The 26,331-nt window shown below is 28.4% G+C and overlaps 1 protein-coding gene across 1 annotated transcript; it reads right to left on the reverse strand.

The window, feature by feature from the left end:
* Window positions 1–660: 660 nt before the first annotated feature.
* Window positions 661–20,780, reverse strand: LOC119685624 (mucin-5AC-like). Its single transcript, XM_038099967.1, has 6 exons — window positions 20,698–20,780; window positions 19,964–20,069; window positions 7,311–7,540; window positions 3,301–3,517; window positions 2,926–3,177; window positions 661–2,831 (listed from the first exon to the last, which is right to left on the reverse strand). Exons 2-6 carry the CDS (start codon window positions 19,998–20,000, stop codon window positions 889–891), a joined length of 2,679 nt encoding a protein of 892 aa, XP_037955895.1. The 5' UTR covers window positions 20,001–20,069; window positions 20,698–20,780; the 3' UTR covers window positions 661–888.
* Between the last annotated feature and the right edge of the window lie 5,551 nt (window positions 20,781–26,331).

The raw sequence follows: 26,331 nt of genomic DNA on the forward strand, positions 1-26,331 counted from the left end.
TATATTCTATTATTTTATTTAAATATTCGTTTATTATTTACAATCAAACTTAATATTAATAATATATATATTTTTATCGTTCGTGTGTATGTATTAAATGAGCTTAAAAACTAATTTATAATTTCGTTTTGAAAATTTAATTGAATGTATTTAAATTTTTTTATTTTGTCCCCAAAAGATTTTTATTTGTCTAACGACTAATTATTTTTTAATTATTTTATTATTTAATAACTAGAAACACGCATTTTGTTGGAAAATTTATGAGTATGTAAAAAAAAACATTTATAAAAAATATTTTATATATTGTAAATAATGATATGTGTGTTGTTGTTGTATTCAAGTAATTGCATGGTAGGAGTATATAAATTAAATATTTGACACAAGCAATAAAAGGAAATTTTTAGTTTTCTGGCACCTCCACATTTAAAAAAGTAGTCAATTTATTAAACAATTAATATGAACTTTAAATGATCTTTTAAATAATTTTTTTCAGATACATTATAGTTACAATCAATAGATCAGATACAATAGACGGAAAAAAAATTTTTTTTTTGAACTTCTGAATAATATTTTTTGCTTATTTTTAAGTTTCTTTAAATATATATATATATCATTTAAATATATTTTATGTTTTAAGTATGGAGTATCGATATGGAAATGATTAACATAAAATTTTGATATAAAATTTGTAAGATTATTGTATGATCAAACTGTGTTTAAAAAGGCAATTAATATTTTCATTGAAATAATTTTAAGAACCACATAAAGTAATTAAATTTTTCACGGAAGATATATGGATTCAGAGATTTAAAGATTTGTTGTAAAATAACTATTTAAATTTATTAACAATTTTTTATATCTATGAGTAACAAAATAAGTTGAGAAATTTCAGTTCTTGCGTGTTCTAGTAAATTCGGAAATTTCATATTCTGGATATTCCTGTGGAGACTCGCTTAATGTATCCGAATCGTAATAAGCATAGTCGTAGCTAGTATCTTCATCAGCATGAGCGGGACGTTTGGATGTTGCTTTTTTATGAGACTTTTTACCTTTCTTTCCGGATTTTCCAGAACTCTTACTGGGCTTACTGACAATCGCCGCAACAGTTGTTGTCGTGGTACGCTGTGTGGTAACACTTATGGGCTTACTGGTTGTTGTAGTAGTTGTATAGGTTGGGTATGTGTAAGCATTTGTACTGGGCGTTTCTATCTTCTGTGTAACAGTGCTAATCGCTTTCGGACTAGAGGTCTGAATATTCGGACTATATTGTGAGTTGTATTGCTGTGATGTTTTCTCTGCCTTTATAATATCTGCACGTAGTTTATTTATGCTGGCAGCACCAAAATTCAGTGAATGCGCTGTGTTGAAGAGTTCGTCTTCGTCACTTTGATCAGATTGTGCATGTTGTTCTCTTTGCTTTTGGAATGAAGTTAATTGTTGGGTTTTGAGATGTGTTTGAGGATTTTGATAATTTTGTTTATGATTGTTGGGCGCCTTAATGGTGGTAGTAGTTGTTGTTGCTTTTGTGCTACTTGAGCGCTGCAGATTAAAGCGACTATGTGTGTAATCTAGTTCATATAGTTCAGGATGATATTGACCATCATCTTCATCCGGATTGTAATATGGATTAGCAGTAGTAGGTATTGATATGCTACTCACAGCAGGGCTTTTCTGTTGTTGCTTACTAGCAGTTGGTCGCACTGTTTGTTGTGTTTGATAGTAGTTGTAATCATTGGATTGCTTGTAAGTAGTTGGTTTATATGTAGTGGGTGTATACTGTTCTCTTGGCACCAAGGTGGAAAACTTTTTGACATTACTAGCTGGAGTGTAATTACTATCGCCATTGCGCTGCGTAGTCGCCTTATAGTTAATGCTACCGCGACTTGCAAAACCACGTGGACTACTTTGTTTTGCTGTCTTCGTAATAGTCTCTTCTGGTGCTGTGGTTGACGTACGTTGTTGTTGTTTCTGGGGCGAACTGAATGGTGCTGGTTGCACCTGCTGCGTACGTGAACGGAAATATTGTGGCTCAGTATTTTCAACTGTAGCACGAGATATGTCGACGTAGTTATTTATCGGTTTATCCAGAGTTCTCTGTGCCTTCTGCGGTAATGTAGGTGCCGTAAAAACCTTGGAAGGTTGGAATGGTTGTGGTTGTTGTACTTTGATTTTTGAAAATTCATTAAATTCGTTTTGATTAGTAAATGTAGAGTTCTGAGTAGTGACTTTTTGTTGACGTTGCTGTGATTTCCTTGAAGAAATTGTTGGTTTGTTCGAAAAAGCTGTTTGTTCATAGACGGCCGTACTAATTTCATTCTTAGTTGTTTTAGGTGCTGCAAAGTTATCACGGCTGAATTCAGTATATTTTGGTGTAGTTACTTTATAACGATAAATACTATTTGCTGGATTGTAAGTGGTTGGTTCGATTTTCTCTTGTGTTGGGTAGTCACTGGAACTAAAACTATATCTATTCAAATTGCTTTGACTGGGTCTAGAGGTGGTTGAGGTCGTTGTAGTTGGTGTGTATGGAACAAAATCTGTATTGAATGAGGTTTGTAGAGTTAGTTTCTTCGTTATTTTGGACACAGGTGCAAGGGTTGTGGTCGTACTTGTAGTTATTGGCTTCTGAGTTGTGGATTGTATACGCCTCGAGCGTGCAGGTTGCAAACGAGTTTTACCATTTGAAAGTTGTTCCGTTTTTTTGTTATAATCAGTAAAATCATTAGCTTGAATTTTGTTCGAAACATCTACAAAATCATCTTCTCGACCACCATTTCGATTTGCAAAGAAATGTGAACTATGTGAACCCTTGAATATATCATCTAAATCTTCTGCAATAGCATAAAGGTATAAATGAAAAGAAGTAAGTATGTTGAATTTTGTATTGTCTAAAAACAAAGGTAGCAAATAATAGATAAAACTTACGCTTGGAATCATCATTGTATCTTTCAGTAGTTGTTGTTGTTGTACTTGTAGTTGGAGTGTAAAAATTCACAATTGAAGTTTTTGATTCACTATTCTTCTTCACTTGCTGTTGATTGCGATTAATTGTATTCAAATTTGCATAATTATTGAAAGAGTTTCGTGTTGTTGCTTCAAAATGTTTCGTATAATTTGGCGGTTGATCGGGGCGTGACTTTTGATCAACGCGAGTTTCTTTAGATCGTCTTATGTCCGCTACAAACAATTGAAAAATTATATAATCATTTTAATTATTAGTTGACCGCAAATTCGCACTCCATTATTCTACATTTGTTGATGTTTGGTGTTTGTTTAAATATTGCATTTATTTTTACTTACCACTTTCGGCACGTTGCAAATGGAATACTGCTTCATCTTCTTCAGCCAAAGGCGCTCTTTTACTCTCGAACCCTGACCCAATACGATACAAATCAAAATTATCGCTCCCATAATATAAAACCGATTGTTCGCAATCCACATCACCCCAATCAGCGCAAATTTGTGCTTCTTGATCAAAAGCGGTACCATTTGGACAAAGGAATCGGAAGTCTTGAACCTGTCAAAAGTTCGTCATAATAAAAATGAATTATTGTTAAAATTTGATTTATGAAAATATTAAAAAAATAATAATAATTTTTATATAAAAAATACGCAAATAAAAAAGTGAAAGTTATGATTGAATAAGCGAAATTATTTAAGTAGGTAATTAATAGTTAGAGGTTGCCAGTGTCTACAAGGATGAAATTTTGATCATAGGTGATATTTACGTAAAAATTCGTTTGTTTCGCATGTGAAAATATATATGTGACGTATTGGAGCTAAGTTAATTGTGCTCTTTTTCTTTTCAGTGTATTTTTAAACTATGAAAAAGTTTTTTTTTATATTTGATATAGATTTTATGCTACAATTTTTATATAACTGCATTCGATATGGTAATCGAGGTCTTCTAAAATTTATTTTTAGTGCCCAGTTGAAGTAATTGTTATAATTTTTATATAAAAAGTAACCCCAGTATCAAGTCTCAATCAGTGGCGTCGCTAGGCGTCAGCGATGTCGGCGACTGCCGACGGCCTCGCGCCCACGGGGGCCTCGCAAAAAGTTACCGACTGTGGATTCTAAGCACTTAATAAATATTTTGAACAATTTGGTTTGATAATGGCATTAACCATATTCAAAGTGTTCCCGAATGTTTATATAGTAACCAGATTCATGTTCACAGTTCCAGTCAGTATAGCTTCGACGGAAAGAAGCTTCTCAAAGTCAAAATTGATTGAGACGTACTAGAAAAGTATGATGATCCAAGAGAGACTATCTCCATTGGAAATTCCATAAACTGAAACAAAAATAGCAGCTGACACAAATTATGACATAATTTAAAAAAAAAATTGGTCTAGCTCCGTCACTGGTCTCATCTTTTTAGTTTTCTTTAGCTATTGTTATCCATTTTAAGCTTAAAAGTGAACTAAAGTGAATATCTAAAAGAAATATATATGATTAGACTTATAGTAAATCTTTAAAGTCGCCGTTAAGCTACAAGAAAACCGTCTCCGCCGGTATGGTTATATAGGAAAAAAAACAGGTGACCATGTGGTAGGACAAGTACTGCATATAAAAAAATAAAGGGGAAACCAGGCAGCATACAAAAACCAAGGAAAATTATCGTTGAAATAAGCATGCAAATGAATGCAAATGAAGGAACAACACACTATGTTATTATGTGATCTTGAGATATCACACAACGAGATCCGACACGATATGCATTGCGATTACTTTAAAAAGAGAAGAAGATCATCATCATAAAATTTTGTTGTTGTAATTCACTTTTGTTAATAAACCTTTTTATTAATAAAATAGGTTAACGTCATAACTGGCTTCAGAAAAACTAAATTTAATTTACGTTGTTTCATGTATTTTATAAATAATATATGACTTAAAATATTGGGAAACTTTATCATTCCTACTCAATTTTTTTTTTAATTCTAGCAGGAAGACTTTTCCGAAGCCTCATAGGGATAATTATATCATCTTATTATAATATTGTCAGTTATAAAAAAATTTCACAATCAATAAATATTATACTTGAGCAATAGTTTCACAAAACTTAACATGGAAGATCTCCTTTATATGAACAGGAAACTTAAGTAGAATAAAACGAGTATTTAAAAAAATATATAAAAGCTACATTTCTCTAAGGAAATTGGCTTGGATCATTTATAATTTATATTGTATATTCTGCAAAACCTTTTTTTACTTTTGCGGACTATCTAGTATTTATAAGCAATAATTTATAATCATATATAAGAGAAAATGGAAAATTGAAAAACTCGTTTAGAATTTTGAGAAGTTGGGATGTGCAAATCTGATTCACAGCATTAACATTATTCTTACCTTTGCATTCTATAAATGTAATTAAAATTGAATAATTTTTTGTGTCCAAATAACACCAATTTAACAATGACTACAAAATCCTTTTATCCCAGTCTATACACGTAGATAGTTTTGCTACTCTGGATTTTATGTTATTAAAAGGACTCTATGGTAAGAAATAATACTACTATTTTAAAATATAATACCCAAAGTCAAAATTGATGGCTCTTATCCATTTATATAATTTATTATCCTATTAGCTTTTACGCAGTATCGCACTAGAGATACTGCGTAACGGGTTGTTATGGCCAAATAAGTAAGTAAGTTAGCGCATCTGCTTATTATCTGATAGGAGAACCAAACATTAATTTGTTATGGGTATAACTTGTGTAAATAATCTCAAAATAAGTAACAACTTAACAATATTATTATGTACTTCAGGATACAGAAGAGTGAATAATTAAAATAATTATGAAGAAAAATGGTCAACTTGAAGTTAGCTTGAGAACACGCAATAAATAACAACAAACTCATTCATAAAAATACAATATTATTAATAGAATACAATAATACAATATTTTCATTGAACGTGTGTCGAAATGAGTGGAAGGTCATATATATCATATTTGACATAAGAAGAATTTATGGCATATCATTGCATTAATTGAAAATAAATTACTCTGATCGTTCTTCAAATTTATAGCTAGCTCTTCATGCAAATAAATAATTAATATTAAATTAAATTAAATTTAATCGTAAGAACTGTTTTGTTAATTATATTTCAAAAGAAGCCATTATATTTTAATAGCTGAAGTAGTAACCGGAACTAACTTCAGTATGTTTGCAATACATATACAATACATAATACTATAATAATAGTATTACTAGTAATACTACATAATATTTTTTTTTATTTATAATGAACTTTGATATTTTTTATTTAATTGTGCCTCGTAAAATTATTACAACTAACAAAACAATATACCACAGACACATAAAACGATGTGCTGCCATTTGCTTAGCACTGTTGAGTAACACATTGGAACTGATTTATGGATATGCATATTAGATGTTGGAAGTTCATTTTTTGTATATAGTAGCAATAAAAGATACTCTGGCATGATTTACAAATAAGCAAAGTATTTAATTATATAAAAGCCACGCATAGGAAATGTTAAGTTGTCTATTATGGAAAATTAAGAATAATTATAAAAATGAAATTCATGGCTTTTTGTTGCTATAAAATTGTGCTATTTTTACCTGAGAATAATTATTTTTAAAAAGAATAAGATTTGTTAGTGTTTAAGCTGCCACCGTTGCATTCCACAACAGTTTCAGTTGTACTTGTTCAATGAAAAATTTTATAAGAGCTCATTTATTTGTTTTAAAGGTCACATTAAAATGTATCTTGTTAAGTGAACGAAGCAGCAAAAGCCAATTTAATAAACGCAAATGCAACCAACAAATCTGAAACTTGAAGACGTTTTCCGTTTTTAAATCACGAATAAAAATGGTTTTATTTTGTTCTGTGAGATTTGCGCTTATGTCGTCTAAGCGTCTTTCCATGGTACTTTGATATTTCTAACATGCATTTGAGTTTATTTTTCATTAATGGCACACAAATCGTTAAATAAAAGATACTATATCGCATTGAATTGGAATTGTGAATATCAGCGCACAATTGGCTTTTGGATGCAAACAAAGCGTTTACTTGTTGAGTGCAGCGCTGCACTTAAATTGACATGGCACCAATTACGACTCATAGCAACCAGTATGGGATTGTAATAAAGTCTTGGAATGCGTCACAAGTGCAAACTTTAACATTTCGAAATATTCGTCGATCTTTAAATTTAATCGTTTTTTGATCTTATTTTTGTTTTTTTTGTTGCGTTTCTTTTGGTCCACTTTTTCATATGCGATTTTGAAGTACTTGTGCTACCGCTTAAGATAATTCATGGCATAAAACATTTTATTACACTTACCCCCACTCCAACCACTTTGACGCATACATGGAACATTTGACATTGAGTTTCGGAATCTGCATAGTAGCCACCGAGTATCTTATCATGGCATGTGAAACGTGTTTGTGGCATATTTTGTAGGCTATAAGTTGGCCATTTCGGATAATGTGGCAACTCTCGTTTCTGTTTCTGTACTTGTTGTTGATCTGTTTGTGGGTTTCCTAGAATTGTTGTGGCTGTTAACAGAGACGCTGAAAAGGTACGCAAAAAAATATACAATCAGCAGGATTTGTTTTATAAGTGTTTAGTTTTAAGTATTTGTCCTTGGAATTTAAGTTTAAATTGATATGTAAGAATATAGTTTAATATATATATAATAAAGTTACAATAATAATAAAAATGTGCTTTAAGATATTTGAATAGATAAATGGATCTTTGTTTATTAACTTGTAAGCTTATTAACATTTGTAAATAGATGATATTACCAAATGTATAACCTGAATCATTTTTGTGTGATGACACGTTAACATTATTAAATCTATATGTTAGAGTAGAAATTTTTTAATAGTTCTTTAAGTAGATATAGTAAATATGACTTAAGTTAATATTAAGTTATCATAATGCACGTTTAAAAATTTAAAGGTTATAATATAAGTGTTAAACTCATTTATTTTAATACTTCACATGTTAATATATTATTAATTATACAATTTAGATAATAACTTTAATATTATCAACACTTTGTCGAAACAAAAATATGAGTATATTATTTTCGATTTAAGTTGTTTTCATAAATTAATGTCCATTTATGTTCAATCATGATTTATTATGAGCAAAGAAACTCAAGATTAGATCAACAGAGATGATTACACTAGTGGCAGAATATAATAAATAACCAACTTAAAGAATGTTCAATTCAACGAACAACAAAATTCTGTCATTGACTATTCAATGAATTCATAATTCGTTATATAGAATAGTCGAATTATGTTGACTATTCGAGTCGACTGTCGAGTATTCGAGTCAGTGGACTGTCGAGTATTCGAGTCAGTGGACTGTTGAGTATTCGAGTCGACTGTCGAGTATTCGAGTCGACTGTCGAGTATTCGAGTCGACTATCGAGTATTCGAGTCAGTGGACTGTTGAGTATTCGAGTCGACTGTCGAGTATTCGAGTCGACTGTCGAGTATTCGAGTCGACTGTCGAGTATTCGAGTCGACTGTCGAGTATTCGAGTCGACTGTCGAGTATTCGAGTCGACTGTCGAGTATTCGAGTCGACTGTCGAGTATTCTCTAAATTTATTAATTTAGAAATTTGTTATGTTACTTAATTTTTTTTTAATTCTTTATTTTAGAATTAATATGATATAACACTCTTAATTTTATTTTATACATAACTTTTAATTGAGAATATGTAATAATTCATATTTACGGACCTATTCTGTGCTCTTCATAAACTGGTCAAACATTGACACTTGTCAAAATTGACTGCTGTAAAGGTTTTGGTATTCTGTGACATAAATAAAAAGCTCTTTTCCTTGTTGGCAATAGTTGGCAATACTGCAAATGTTGTTGACAACTATAAAAAATATGCTCTTTTGAAGCATTTTTTATTTTTTGCATGCATGACAAATATTCTTAACTAAAATATGTGCTCTTTACAAGCAAATTTTTTATTGTTATTTGAATGCATGAAAAATGCTTTTGGCAACTTAAAATATGTGCTCTTTACAAGCATTTTTTACGAACAGTTACGAACAATTACGAACAGTTTTCTATACAAAACACTTTACACCATAGTGTGGTAAGAAGCACTAGGTACTTGAGCTTTGAAATTTGTCAAGATGTGTCCAGAATACCAAAAAGCTTTCTGCTTTATAAAAATCAAAAATTTTATTAAAAAATTTGACAAATCTGTCAAGTGCACAGAATAGGTCCGTAAGTCTATATACATGAACTATGATTACTTTGGTTTTTTATTATGTATATCCATTATTGAGTGACAAATATAACGATAATATTAAGGTACAGTTAGTAACGATAAATTAAAAGAGAGAATAGTTTTCATTTATTTCAGAGTTAAAATTCTAATAAAATAATATTTGATATACCAAAATTGTGTTATCAAACTCGTACTCAGGAGTCACAGTCACAATTTCGCTCAGCGTAGTAGTTTTATATGAAACAATATTTATTCCATTTTACTACTAGTTTATTTTAAATTATATACTCAATTAATAAAATGGAACTAAAATATTGCGAATATGTTGTTTATAAGTGCATGATAACTGCACTATTTATTACAAATTTGTATTATCCTTACAACTGTTAGGAATAGAATTAGTATGAGACAAGACATGATAAAGTGACAATATTATTTTCTCCATAAGTTGGTCAAATATAGAACAATTTAGGTTCTTTTGCTTTACACTAAGTATTGCCACATCGTGCTTTGAAATTTGTCAAGATGTGACCAGAATACCAAAAAGCTTTCTGCTTTATAAAAATCAAAAATTTTATTAAAGAATTTGACAAATCTGTCAAGTGCACAGAATAGGTCCGTTAGTATAATAATAATTCATATCATTTAAAAATATCTGTTATCAGAAGACGGATTGATAAATTAAAAAAGTTAATTATAAATTTAATAAAATAACTAAAACTTGCATAAAAATGATACAGTCTGTGCATTCATAAAAAATACATTCGAAATATTTCAATAAATCAAGTGTATCTCATAACATCATAGTTAATTAGTTCCCTAAGTAATCTAATTTTATATTATCAGAGTGGGTATAAGTCTATTTTTGTATCATGCATATACTTATTAATATATACAAATTTAATATTTAACATATATAAAATAAATAAATTTATTTGTTTTATAAAAAATCCAAACGCTAAAAATTGTGTTAGACTAAAAGATTGGTAAAATAATATTAAGCAATTAGACACACTTATTAAATTTTACATTAACTTTTCATAAAGGGTATATATCAGAGATATACATAATTTCCGTATTTTATGCTTACTTGTGAAAATTGTGAAAATATTGATTATTTAGTCGCATCGTAAAATTCCTTTGATGGACTTAGATAATACAATTGTTTCCCGCGCTGATGAATAATATTTTATAAATTACATATTGTGTATCTTTAATATCTATCAATAACGTGTTGAAATATTTTATTTGGTAATGTTTAAAAAATTTACATAGTTCTATAAAAATACTTTTATAAATTAAAAAAAAACTTTCAAGAAAAAAAGTATGACATTATATTAAAAATTAGAGTCCTTAGCGTTACCCCAAGGCTCTTATATTAATTTCCCTACTTTTAATAGTTTGGTTTTTTAGAATTGTTTATATCATTCGTCTATTCTTGTTTCAAGAGGTATCTTTAGCATTTTAACCAATTTATTTTCTTTAAAAGTTTTGTGAGATTTGTGATATCAGTAATTGATAGTTCTTTTTGATACCGGGGTCGTTAAAAGCCGATACCCAGAAAGTGCAGGTTTACTCTTTGTCAATTCTGGACATCTGCACAAATGATAAGGACTTGATCATTCTTTTTTCTTCTCTCCAAATCCCAGAAATCCCAAAACATAGATTTATGTGCATTTATTTTCAAGTAAATCTAAGCTACTATTAAATTGATTCTAAACCAAATTGTAAACTTGATCGAATTATTTACTCATCAATGACTGCAAAGTTTCTGCTTTAGAGTTGACACCAATTTTCTAGAATTCACTGGATATTCACGTAGCTCGCAATTAAGTTCTCTAAAATTTTGTCATCAGCTAAATACTTGATTTTGTGATTATCTTTATATAGCATAACATCACTTGATATATATGCTATTGAAAAATATCGTAATCAAATTTCATAAAAGGCGTCATCTTTTATGCGTACAAAATATTTCTATATGGAACTTTTCAACCACAATATTTTCAAATTGTTCCTATTTCAGATCGAGCTATCTATAATGTAACCATATTGTTCATATACTTAAACTAAAGGTGATGAAGAATAAAAAATTATCAAAGATTTTAAGTTAAAAGGAAAAAACTTAATAAAACCTAGAAAATGTATTAGTTTAATTAAAATTTTATTTTATTTTTCATATTTTGAAGGTTTTTTAGAATGTTTCTTTGGAATAAAAACACAGTCATTCCATACTATAGTGTAATAAAAGATGACTATTTTTTATAGTAATAATAACGTATACCTAATTAAGTTGTCACAAACTGAGTATTTATTGCCTAACAATTGAAAAAATTAATTAAGACCAATAATGCAATTAAAGGAATATAATTAAATCTAAATGCAACCGAAACAGACTGCATTTTTATCGTAATTGTCTATATGCTCATTAAACTTATGTGAATTTTCAAGGCAACTATGTATTTCAGAAATGGTTCACATCATTTTAACCATCAAAATATAATCAATCTGCAACATATATATCTGCTTGAGAGCATTTAAAACAGCTACTTTTATGTCAACAGAAACTTGTGCAATACCCTTTTTTTCATTTTTTTCTTCGCCTGATTACGACTACTTTTTAATTATTTTGCAAAAATTACTGTAGTTCTAAAATATTCGATTATAGGTCAGTAGCACTAAAGACTATTTAGTCTTAAAAATCAGTGTACACTACATAAACTGAATTACAAAAAACAAGTTTTTTCATGCTTTGATATATTCTTTCATAACTAGATAACATATTCTATTAAAATTAAAAAGACACTCTAGCTAAGTGTTTTTTAACATTTTCGTGGTGTATCATTTTAAAGGTTTATAAAATTTTCTATACCTCCTAGTCACGTTTGGAAAAGCTCAGCCGATTATTATATTTTTCCGTATTCGAAGTAGAAACAATTTTTTATTTTACTTGGACAATATTTTGGAGCAACAATGAATCATAAATACACCTTTCATTTTTCCTAAAAATGATCTATTTTTTTATGTACTTTATTTAAAAAATTACTACTAAGTTAGTTCTTAAAGTTCGTAAAATGCAGGACGATCTTGTCTCCGTTGTCCCAAAACTAATTTTTTCAACGTGTCGTCCCACATAAGGAAACACTGTTTTAGCTAGATTATTCTTAATATAACGAGTCATTACTATCTATAGAAGTCAAAGATGAACAAAATTATTTTAATATCGTCAATATCGCCAGTAGCTGACAGAACACTTGTCAAAATTATTGTATCTGATGAAAACAGTGCATGTATATAGGTAGACTACGGGAGGGAAACACCCAACCATGGCAATAATACATTTTTAGAAGAAATTATAATGGGTTGTTCAAGACTATTACGAACAAAACATATCTTTACTTTAGAGTTATGCAGTCGTACCGACTTCCTGATACAGTCAGGCAGCAACAAAAGGAATTAAATCCAGAACGGTGAAATCGAATATGATAATGGGATGTCGTTACTGTTTAATGAACATTGAAAATCAAATGGATTTCTCTTTGACAAGTTTTTGAACATATTAATATTGAGTGAACGAAGTAGTACATATATCAGATTAGCATAAGAAACTCTGAAACACACTTAAGTGATACTGACATTTTGGTATAAAGTCCTAAGTGTAAAGTGTTTAGGAGCATAAAGAATTTATATAAGACGAACCAAATGACTTGTGGACTGCGAGATCTTTAGCATTTCAGGCTTCAGCAAACCAACTTTTTATGTATTGGAATATTAACAAAGTACTGTGCCTGTGCTTTGATCTACAAATGGATTGTGTAGAAGTTGCAACAATGAAAAGGAGATAGAATCCAACTATCACTTGCTATGCAGTTCATAGGTAATAGATAACTCCGACTGGAAGAGTTAATAGTTGTGTCAGCAGCGCAGTTACAAATGGTCCGTCAATCAAATTTAATAAGTTTGGTTACATACCATAGTTTATAGTTGGTCCACTGAGACCTCACTTGTTAGAAAATAACAACAAAAAATTTCCAAGTAATTATATACATATTTTATAACCTATATAATGTACCTATGTACTTATAAAATTCATTATACATTATATCAGAGTTGCATAGAACATATTAAAATAATCACATACAGTTTATTATTCTTAAACTTTGTGGTCGCTACAAAAAACAAATTTAGTGCTCCTTGTTCAAAAAAGGTTGGGGACCACTTCTGTAGACTGACAATGATGAACAAAACCACTACTGAAACACTGCTCCCGTTGGTTTGACTAAATGTTGTGAAGACCAAGTGTTGAACCAAGTGAAGCAGGACAATAAACGTAAAGATGATCTAACATCTTTTGATTTTGATAATCATAAAACGGTAATATAAATAATATTATAAACTATTAAAGCTGATAAATATTACAAAATTGAAACTAATAATAATTATTTGAAATGTTTGAAAACAATGGTTATATAAAATAAGTGGATTTTAAAATTTAAAAAAAATATTATAAATAAAATAAAATTATTTTAACCATTGTTTGTAACGATGAAATTCCTTAAAAGACAGGAAATAAGAGAGTCTTTAAGAAATCACAGAAATAATATTAGGTTCATTAAATCCATTCGGATTAGTCCAATTCATTAGAGCTGGCAGGGCAATAACAAACTAAGTCAAATTGTTTCGTTTAGGCAAAACTTTTATGTTCGATGCTTTATTGAGACATAAAAGATATTCCACAAAATTTAATACTAAGTCTTAAACTTCAAAAACAAAGCTTCATTAATAATGTTTCAGTAATTATTGCTTCTTTGAGTTGTAAAACCAATGAAATAAAACAAATCTATAAACACGTTTGTTAATTTCCGTTTCGTGTGTCAAAATGATTGCTAATGATGGGATTAAGGCCGCAAAACTAAAATTATTTGTAATAAATATTCAAAAATTCGGTTGTAAGTAAAGTTTTAAACAAAATCATTAAAATAATTTCACATTATTTTTTTTTGGTTGTTTATTTTTTATTTAATTGCATAATGAAAAAAAAAATAATAATCAAATTTCAATGTGATGTGATTGTGTTTATTAACAAGAAATGCCAAAGTACACGACGTGAGTATATTTTTTGCAGACTCTTCGGCATTTCTTTTGCTATTTATATCCACTCAATAATGCTTTTCAAATACTATATGAGATACAAAAAAAAAGTTACGAGTATATAAAAGCTACCGCCATTCAAAACTTTGTTGATTAATCTACGTTTAAGTCCATGTTTAAGTCTACTGTTTAAATCTTTAAGTGTTTTCTAATTGCCGTGCCTTGGCGTGTGAATTCAGATACATTTGTATCTGAATTTTTCAGTTGTTGGATTGATATTGGATGCGCTTCACCTTCGCTATAAACACCCTTAAGCCAATAATACACATTCTACGGAATTAATGTTAGGTGATTTGGCAAATTCCTTACAATATTTGCTTATAGGAATTATTTACTACATGAAAATCTTGATAAGGTCAATCAATGGTCAATTAACAAAACTCAATTGGATTTTTAGATACCCGTATGTGATATACGATATATGAGAAGCTGAAGTGCTTATTTAGTTCAGATTGACATGTGCTCATGGTTGCGATAATAGACTTTGTGTTGGTTAAGTAATTGATGGAGCTTTTGTTTTAGTTTTTATATAAATTTTACAAAAATTTATGTTTATTTTACTTCAAGTTCATATAAACATATATTTATATTAATGATATTTTTTTTTTTGCTATTTATTTTATTTTTGGTTAACAATTTATTCATATTTCCAAATCAGTTTTTGGTCTAGATAGGTATGCAGTGTAAAGTAACTTCAGTCAGGACGTTCCTGCAATCATTCAATGTTACAAAGTTACAACGTTACTATATCAAAATGAACGAACAATACTATACGAACTATAGACAACGGCGGAGGCCAAATTGCAGTTTCATTATGCAATTTCACTCATTTATCATCGGCCGACAACTTCAGTTTATTCCGAAATTCGCATTTGATTTTAAATTCAAACAAAAAATTAAATTTAAATTCAAATTTTAATTTTTTCTGAAATGTAAAACAACTGCAATAAAGAATAGTGTATGTTCATTCGTTGAAGAAAACCAAAATTGTAGTTTTATTATTTACTTTGAGTTCATTCGATGATGGCTGTGTTTGTCTTGAGAGCTTGCATAGAAAGAAGTTCGTCTTGATATTTATCTGAGACCCTATAATTTTTTGTTTTTTATTTTTTGCTTATTTTTGCAATAGCAATTAGTCAAGTGCTTGTAAAGCAACTATCCTAGCTGATTTTACTTTGAAGTTTCTTATCTGATTGCCTGTTTTTTAATCTGATGAAAACAATAACTAAGACGTTTGACGTTTGAAGTCGTGTTTTCAATACGAAATATTGTGGGATTCACTGAATTTGATGGTAGCTTAATTCGATTAAAATTTATAACTTCAACATAGAGTAAAACAATTGTTATAAACCTACTATGCATCTAATAAACACAAGTAGTTAGAAAAAAGTAATTTATTTCTATTTTAAATAATAATTACTTTATTTGCTTATGTCACACAAAATCAAATTTACTAGTTATTTTAAATAATTATTAATTAATATTATTAAACTAATTTAAATAAAATGATTTACTTGTGTTAATCGATATATATATGTCTATTTAATTACTAATAAAAATATATCAAGCATTAAATAAAATAAACACAAACTTAGTGACAGTCAAAAAAATTGTATTTAAATACGTCAATTAAAAATAAATAAAACTTCTGATCTTGACTTGACGCTGGCTAGATTTTGACAAGATTTTAATGATCGAATGCAAATATGGTTTTTGGTTTTTAATTTTTATAGGTTAGTAAAATAGTGTGAGAACATATGTTACATATATAGTGTTTTTTTTTCAAGCGAAACGAATATTGTCAAAAAATTGATTTTGTCACATACGATTTAATAGAAAATTTGAAACCTTTTTGAACCCCATCTCTTTTGAAATTAAAACATCCGTTACTTAGAAATGAAAAAATAAAGAAACAAAATATCTAAGAGACATGGAATTATGAGATTTTGAAAATCAGCATTTTAGACTAATTTAGATTTAAATATTTTAACATTGTAAAAATAAAAAAATTAAACTTTTTGCATATATAATATCCATCTAATATCCATTACATCTAAATATTAATATTAAGCGTTAATAAAAAAAAAACTTAGGGGAACAAACTAATTTTTTAAAAATATTTTTATATTAAATTTGATTTCAATGTCTGTGATGACGGACATCACAGTGACTATTTTACTTGATAGAAATTATTTTATTAAATAGATAGATTTCGAACAGTAGTGAATTCTAACAGTTGTGAATCTTTATTTATTTTTAATGGTTTTGAGTTTTTTTTCATTAATTAAAAAGAAATAAAAATTTATTTGTTACAATTCATTGCTGCTGGAAACCTTTTTAAAGGAACTTTTATAAAAAAAGACGTCAAGAAAATATACTATTAAAAAAAAAAACATGACAAGCCTATATTAAAAAGAAAATATAAAAATTTTCGATGTTTATTTTAAAATTTTGATTGCTTATACTGTTTTCAAAAAATTCAATTAATCATCTTTGCAATGTAAAAAATTTTTATCTATATCATTTCAAGAACCTTAGATATTGCTACACATTAATTAGTCTAAAATGTAGAATATAAGAACTTCCTTTCTTTTCAAAGATACAGATTTTTTTTAAATGCGCTTATAAAAATCTCAATTAGCAGATATAAAGCCATTTTGCTTGTAAGGGAATAATCTTTATGCAGGAATCCAGCCTAGCCAGTGTAGAAGGAATTAGAGAGATTAGAGCTTTTATTTTATTAACATTAGGGACAAATTTGGAAACATAGCAAAACAAATTAAATGGTCAGTTTAACAACATTTTAAATTTAGAAATCTTATTTGGATACAATCAACAAAGTTTAAGTCGTGATACACGGTATTTATAAGTTTGCAACTCTTGATAACTCCAGATAATCTCTTAATCAATACCTACGAATACCCTTTAGTCATATTAAGTCAGTATTATTTTTTCTATACCAGGTTTAAAAAATTCCATTATACATAACAGTGATTAATGGGTGGTTCGTTTAATACTATGGATCTATTATCTATTATACTCATATTTTCTAAAAATGTATGCCTTGTGTAACTGCTTTTTAAAAAAATATGATTTAAAGCAAGTTAATGCTCTTGTTATATGTTCAGGGGGCGATGGACATTGCCACAAATAGTAAGATACCAATATCTTAGCCATTGGTTTCCTTTTTTAAATTTAAAAGACCTATTAGTGTTGTATTACAAAAATTAAAAACAATTAAAATAAAATAAAAATCTACTTGAAGAATCTGCTATAAAAATATTGTAATAAAATACTAGGCGATAATATGTTAATTAAAAATTTTATACTAATAAAGAATTTTAAGCATTTAAAATAGATAATTTTAATATTTGTTATAATAATTTTTTTCCTTTGTTTCAATTTCTGATAAATATAAATAAATGAAATGTTGGCATGGATTGCATTAGAAGAACTAATATTTTCAAATTGATTTAAGTATTGAATTGTGTTGGAAATCAATTACAATTCTTCAAATTGTACAGAATTTTAAAAAAATACATATTAATATTTTAAAACAATATATTGATAATGCATAAACATTTTTTAATTGCAGTTTTGTCTGCCACACGATACAATGTAGGAAATATTACTCCTGCGATAAAGTATCTACCTATGTTGAAATATACAGAAAATTTCAAAACAATAAAAATATATTTATTGATGTAAATAAAATGTTGTATATTGCAAGATGAATACAGTATAGACGAATGTTTTGAAATAATGTTTTGAAACTTCCTCAAACTTCCTTTTCATTAAAGTAATTTTTTATAGAAAAAATAATAAGCACAGTGATGGATAACATTTTGCCTGGTTAGTTCTGTGGTTGGTTTCAGTAGCAACAGAGCTTCATTCTCTACCAAATAATGCTAACACATCGGTTTGATATCACACAACCAATCTTCAAGGTTGATGAAAAAGCTTATTCTTTGAAGTAGATTACTTAGGAATCGCGTATGATCCAGACTTACATAATGAAATGTCATAATTTTGCTAAGCTTGGGCAAATTATAAGTTTAATTATAATTTATATTATAATTTTAAAAGTTTGATTTACTTAATATTATCATATTTATTACTTAAAACTAAAAAACTAAAAAATCAGCATTTTTATATTAAACATATTATGCATTTATATTTTTATTATAATATATATTATTTTTATTATTACATATATTTTTATTTTTATATGTATTATTTTTATTATTATATATATATTACTTTCTTTGTTATATATATTATTTTATTATGTTTTTAATAATTTTATTTTTTTAGTGGGCTAATTGATCAATAGTTAAATAATAAACTTTTTAAATAATTTTTTGTTTTTAAAAGATTTTATTATAATCGGTATTTCGACTATAATCTATAGTCATTATCAGGGTACTATATAATATTATTATACATTTTATTAAATAATAAACTTTAAAAAAATTTTTTATTATAATTTTTTAAATTATAGTTGAAATATCGGTTAAAATAAAATCTTTTAATAACAAAAATTTTATAAGAATTTTATTATTTAACCATTTAATCAATTAGTCGGTTAAAAAAAAATTAGTACTAAAATATTTGGTCACTAAAACAATAAATTTATTATGGTATATAATTTTAATAAAATTAAATGTCTTATTTGTATTACATTAATTGAAAAACAATATTATTTCAAAGTAATATTTATACTAATATTAAATATTTTCATTATTGTTTAAGATATAATTGTTTCTAATTATTTTATGGAATACTTTTACTTCTATTGTCATTAAAAAAGTTGTACATAAAATCTTAACTATAATAATCAATTAGTTTTGTTTTTTATATATTTAATAAAGTATTCTTTAAAATATTTTAAATTTATTTTAATTATAAACCGATTTCAATTAAATGATATTCAAAATGTCTAACAATAATAATTATACAACAAAAAGTCATTTTTATTTAATAAATGATATTACAAATACTTAAAAAATATATATAAAAATTTAAAAAATTTGATTTCATGTATTTGTTTTATTTTTTGTTTTTGTATAATTTTAATAAATTTTTTTTAGTTTTTTTTAACGGATACATTTAAAATATACAATAAATTGTGATTAATTTAAAAATTTTTCATTTGAAAATATTAATAGTAAAGAAAAATCACTTGATTAACTTAAGACAATATGCACTTAAAAATTTATTATTAAATTTTATTGTAAAAGTTATTATTGTAATAATGGGTAATAAATTTTTTTTAACCTTATCTTTTAAAATACTTCGTTTATAGGTATTTTATAAATAATTATTTTTTATGTTATATAACTATTATTAATAACTTTAACCTAAACTTCTTTGCTTATAGAAAGGAAATCATTTGTGATAAAAATATGAAATAATTTGTAGTATAGTAAGATAATATTAGTATAAGAAAATAGATATTTTAAAGATAAGTGTAAAATATTAATAATAAATAATGAATATTATAAGTTGCTATATTATTATTTTAAAACATTCTTACATTTTCTAACATTAATATATATTGTAAAATTAAATTGAAACTTACCACCCAAAATGCAAAATATTAAATTTATTTTCAACATTTTACATTAAATGTTTATCCAACTTATAGGTTGTTTTTAATATCCAGTAAAATGTTTTAAATATTTAAGCTGTTGGTGAAAATATAAACAATAACATATTATGAATATTATTTTAATATTAAACAAGCAATTATAATTTATTTTTTATATTAAATTTTTATTATTTTTTTTTTATAATAATTTTTTTGTAATTATTTTTTATTGTAATTTTTTATTATAATTTTTTGTTATAATTTTTTATTATTATTTTTTTATATAATTTTTTATAATTATTTTTTATTATAATTTTTTATTATTATTTTTTATATATAATTTCACATATTTCTATTGAGGCATTATTTAGCAATAAATTTTTTTTGAATTTTGTTTTTATGATATTAGATAGTATATTTTTAACGATCGTATATGGTTTCACTTGATATTTAAAAACAATTTGTTTCAAAAATTTTTTTTTAATTTATATTTTTAAAAATTTATTTCTTCGCGCACTTATTTTTGAACCATTAATATCTTTTATATATGTCAGAAATTCACTGAGTTGTAAAAACAATAATAATAATCAAGCAAAATTGTTAAAATCATTCAGAATTAACATTTAAATTGCGCAGCGAATCGTTAAAGGTTCCAAACTAGTTAAAATTTTACGAGTTCATAAGTTTAAAAATTTTAATAAATAATAAATTTTAAAGATTTTTACCCGCTAAGGAATCAACGAAACGAAAAACGGCGTGGCGTTGCGCGATGCACAACTTAATCGTCAACGGATTCAAAACGAAATGAACTCTTAAAAGCGAAAGGAAAACCTCTTAGGCCCATCATCATTGAGATTGCATAGATCAACTCATCCACCGCATAACATGTATGAGCCAAGCACAACAACAGTGCAAAAGCCAGCGTTAGCTTTAGCGCCAACACTACCGCTCATAGCTTAAGCATCTGTACAACATCGCAAATTGTTGTTGGGTCTTGAGCCGCGGATTCACATTTACATTTGCAACTTACGTTGAGCGTTGAGTGTTGAGCGCTTCTTCTGCCGATCGTAGACTGAGCTTCTTCTTAAAGACTATGAAGTTTTGTGGCACATGAGTTGTGCTGAATGTTCGATCGTGTGCTTGTCGCTCGTTGCTGGCTACAAATCATAGATTCTTATTAAACTGGCCTAAGCTGCACTTGAACGTATTCGCCTTATTTTTTATGTTTTTGAGCTTAAGCGCCTTAATGAATAATTTACAAGTTTACAAGTTATTAAATTATGTGCACTTTGTTTTGTTTATTTTACCAGAAAATAGTTAAGTGTTTGGTAAATATAATTGTTACAAAAGTAAAAGAGAGTCAAAAGGGCATAAATGTAAATATTTACTAATGTTAATAATGTAATCTTGGCTGCTAATGTAAATAATCACATAATTATGGCTGAATTTCCGTTTTTCTATACCACGTAAAACCACGAAAATGTTTCAAAATTGTATCATTTCCGTGTCTGTAAAATGGAAAATTGAACAAATAAATAATATTTTTCATTATTAACAAGAAATAGGTATATCTTTCAAGTCATAAATTAACACCATGAAATACAAACTTTTGTCAGCGCAACAAATCCTAACAAAAGTTAGGTTCATCAATATTTTGTTTCGGAGTAATATGATTTGTTTTTTTTTTATTGTTTTTGATCTTAAAATGGTATAATATAGCTCTTACGAGAGACCTAAAACCATAAAATTAGTTGAATATATTTTTTTATTACATGTAGTTTTTATTGAATGAGTTCAAAATATAATACTAAAAAAATAATGTAAAAAGTTCGGCATTAGTTTTTTTTATTAAGGTTTAATATGCCTATAAGAAATATATCACTAAAATATGCTTCTTAACACTTCAAGAAGTATAAGTTGGCATAAAAAATATTTAAAGTTTCTACAATTTTTACAATTTTTACAATTAACTCAAAATTGTTATCAATATCTTTTATAAAATAAAATTTATACCTCATAATAAAAATAAAATGTATTTATATAGAACAAATTAATGCCCGTTAATATATTGAAAGGAAGGAAGCAATGTTATATGGAATAAACTAGCAGATGAGATTGCCAGAAGAGGTTCTGAACTGTATACAAGAGAGACTGACCTCTGAATACAAACACTGATATGCGAACTGTTTATGGTCATAGAGGGAATCACCAATACGGTGACTAACGATTTATGGACTAACCGCGAAGAATCTCTGCATACAAGAGAGGCTGAACTCTGACTACAAACACTAATATGTGAACTGTTTAGAATTATAGAGTTAATCACCAATACGGTGACTAACGATTTATGGACTAACCGCGAAGACTCTCTGCATACAAGAGAGGCTGAACTCTGAGTACAAACACCAATATGTGAACTGTTTAGAATCATAAAGAATTAGAATCATCACCAATACGGTGTTTAACGATTTATGGACCAACTGCGAAGACTGTGAGGTCGCTAGAACCTTATGGTCTAGTTTAGACAAAAATAAAACGAAAAGCCTTTTGGGCTTCAGCAAACCTGCAGTTCGAGTACTTACTTACAACAAGTGAATTATGCAGGAGTTACAAAAATGAAGAGGAGGTAGAATGTCCTGGATGAGATAATGAAAACAAACTTATTGGATCTCCTCAACTTCATCTGGAAAGTTAAATGGTTTAACAAAGATAGTACACGAAGATAACAAAGGTTATCAACTCGCCTCTCCCGGCAGAATCTTTGAGGGCATCATAATGGGCAATATATGTCTCCGAGTTGAAGTGCTGATAACTGAACTGAAGTGCTAAATATATTGAAGAAAATTACTCTTTGAACTATTTCTTTAAGTAAAACTTTAGAAACTTTATTTCTATAATCGATAATAAACCAATTGCCTTCATTTATGCAATGCTCAAATGTAAATTAAAACTTAATGTACAATTTATGTAAAATTTTTAATTATATATCAGGGTTCAGAAAAACACTGTGCTGTGCACAAAAATGCAAAACACCACGCACAAATGTTGTGCGATTCTAAAATTTCACACCACAAATGTGGTGTGCGAAAATTTTTGTGCACATCTTAAGTGCACATCTTGTGTGCACAAACGAAACGCACATTTCACACGAGTGTGGTGGAGTGAAATAAAACTCGCACACGCATTCGGTGTTTGTGCCGAAGTTATTTCGCACAGCACATTGTGTGTGCGGCAGCCAACATGCCCTCGCACACAACGTGTGCAGAAAAGAATACGAGAAGCACATTTTGTGTGCAGGCTCGAAAATAAAAATGCACCCAAATGTGCGGAGACGAAATGTCTACTGCACGTTTGTGTGAAATGATGATTTAAAAGCGCACAATATTATGACAAATATCGCAGCAAAATAGTACGGAAAACTGATTTGTATTAATTTTGGTCTTAATGCGAAATATTTTATTGAAGAAATAATTTTGTATTTATATTTTAATTTTGAATTTATTATTAGATTTACATTTATTGCTTATATTACTTATTTTTTTAAGGTTTATTAATTTAAAATATGGGAATAAAGTTAATTTCACAATGTACTTGAAAACTTTGTTATATTAAATAGGTACATGAATTTAATAGAGAAAGAGTATTTGTTTCGAAATGTTATAAGTAAAGAGGATCGGTTCTACGGATCGTACTTTGAAAAAATTAAATATATCAATTTTGGACTACTTCATAAAATTTTATTTAATAGTAAGTTGTACACTAAGATTCGTTAGTAAGGTTATAAAAAGCAAATTAAATATTTTTTACAACATAAATTAATTTTGTTATTAGATTTCAATTAATTTTTTATCTTTAATTACAGCTTAAATTTAACAAAGTTATTGAAATAATTTTATAATTTAATATCTTAATTTCGTATTATAAAATATATAATTTTTATTACATATTTTTTGAAATAAATGTTCATTTAATCTTATTAATAACATTGCTGAAATATTTTTTTCACTTAAATTATATCTCTGCTTACTTAGCACAATAGAAAGGGCGCTAAAATCCTGCTACCTGTTCAAGAAAATATTTTCTTAATCTTTCGCGTTTTTTAATGAATGTTAGATACTCTACCTAAGTGAATACATATTTCTGGAGAAGAAAAATATCTATTTGTGGCCCTCCCGTATTATCTTTTTTAAACTGTTGCAAAATTTATTAAACAAATACACCAATACCAATACCTGCTACCTGTTCAAAAAAAATATTTTCCTAATCTTTCATATTTTTTGGGCATAAAAAAATCTTCCTAAAATATGTTTTTATTTTTTTTAAACTGGTGCAAAACTTTCCAAACAAATACTTTAAGTTCACTTACTATATTTGCATTTAAAAATGCTCAAAGTAATATACAAAAAACTAATATTTTAAGTTAAAATACAAATAAGGTTAAGACAGTTATAATGTTTAGTTTACATTAATTAACAAAAATAATTATTTTAAATATTTGTTAATTTATGCAATTTTTAACATAAATTACGATCCCAACGAACGCAAATATCAATTTTTTTCAAAATTTGCAACAAAATAATATTTTCTATTTCAAACAAAATTGTGAAGTTCCTGTAATTTTTTCCACCCTTGGGTGCAAGCGCAAAATCGCACATTTGTGCACGTTTGTGCATCGCACATTTGTGCACGTTTGTGCATCGCACATTTGTGCACGTTTGTGCAGTCGCACATTTGTGCACATTTGTGCAAACGTAATATGAGCAGCACACTCGTGTGCAAAGAGAATTTTTTGTCGCACAGTGCGGTGCGAGCATAAAATTTTCTCGCACATCTGATTGTGCACATTTTTAAAAATCAGTCACACAGCACAAATGTTTTTTTTTTTTAAGCTATACGAGCTAAGGGATGTGGAATCTTCAAAAGATATTGGTAGCCCGTACTACCAGCATGCACGATTCGCAACCAAGACTTACTCTTTTGCTTGATATTTGCGCATACGTACTAAACCTCATCCTAACACCGTGTCTCTTCTAACCATAAATCCCTCCGGAACCACCTTTAAGCATTACTTCGGAGGGTGGTGATTCAGCGATTGCTGTCATCTCTTACTGCTCTTCTAGTTCTCTCTGCTGCTCTCTGTTCTTCTGTGATTTCTTTCGCAAAAATACACACCAGGTTCCAGATTTCTGTTGACTTTAACATCAGTTGGATGATGTTATCAGGTGTGACCTGCTCTCTGATTGCTCTTGCCAAGGAGCTGCGGTGGCTCTCATATCTCGGGCAATCAAAGAACACATGTTCCACCGTTTCTTTTGTATATGGACAAGCTGGGCACGTGTCGTCTTCGTCATGTTTGAACTTAAATAGATATGCTCTGAAGCAGCCGTGTCCAGTTAACATCTGGGTTAGGTAGTAGTTCACCTGCCCATGCTTTCTGTTGGTCCAATCACTTATCTTCGGAATGAGCCTATGCGTCCATCTTCCTTTTGTGGATATATCCCAACTCCGTTGCCACTTATTCAATGCTTCTTCATTGAGCTGGTTGAAGTTTGTAACCCCAATTCTTTTTGCTACATGCTTTTCCTTTTCAATTTCTGCTTCCTGCTGTACTGGCATCATTCCGGCAATAACCATGGCCGCGTCAGTAGATACTGTACGGAATGCGGAAACAACTCTGAGAGCGCATCTTCTGTAGGCTGCGTCTACTCCTGATCTGTACGTTTTTTTATTCATTGCATCTGCCCATATGGGAGCCGCATATATAGCAATAGACTTAACTACATTTGTGAGTAACTGCTTCTTCTGTTGTCTAGGTCCACCTATATTGGGCATTATTCGCGATAGTGCACACGTTGTTTTCGCACATTTTTCAGCAACATATCGTAGATGCTCTTTGAAGGTGAGTCTATTGTCAATCATTACTCCAAGATACTTGATTGCTTGTTTTGATGTGACTCGCTCATTGCCAACAGTTATTGTAATGTACTCAATCTTTTTCCTGCTGCTTACAAGAAGGACTTCAGTTTTATGATCAGCAAGTTTGAGGCCTACACTTGTGATCCAGCTTCTTACCATAGCGACCGCATCGTTGCATGTTGATTGTATCTTTTCTATATGTTTCCCTTTAACAACCAGCGCGATGTCATCAGCAAATCCAATTATTTCTGCGCCTTCTGGGAGCTCAAGTCTCAGCACATCGTCATACATAATGTTCCACAATATTGGACCCAGTACCGAGCCCTGTGGTACCCCTGCTGTTACTTGGTATGACTTTGTGCCTCTGTCTGTGTAATACAAAAGCACTCTCTCTTTAAAATAGTCAACGATTAATTCTACTAGGTACTTTGGAACGTCTTTCA

Source organism: Teleopsis dalmanni, chromosome 2 (assembly GCF_002237135.1).
Source record: "Teleopsis dalmanni isolate 2A chromosome 2, ASM223713v2, whole genome shotgun sequence".
Lineage (NCBI taxonomy): Eukaryota > Metazoa > Arthropoda > Insecta > Diptera > Diopsidae > Teleopsis > Teleopsis dalmanni.

Bases quoted from the DNA above. Each gene is read 5' to 3' on its own strand.
- LOC119685624 (XM_038099967.1), bottom strand. From the start codon at position 20,000: ATGTTGAAAATAAATTTAATATTTTGCATTTTGGGTG. The intron at 7,541-19,963 runs GTAAGTTTCAAT...GTACCTTTTCAG, and splicing joins AATATTTTGCATTTTGGGTG to CGTCTCTGTTAACAGCCACA. The intron at 3,518-7,310 runs GTAAGTGTAATA...AACTTTTGACAG, and splicing joins TCAAAGTGGTTGGAGTGGGG to GTTCAAGACTTCCGATTCCT.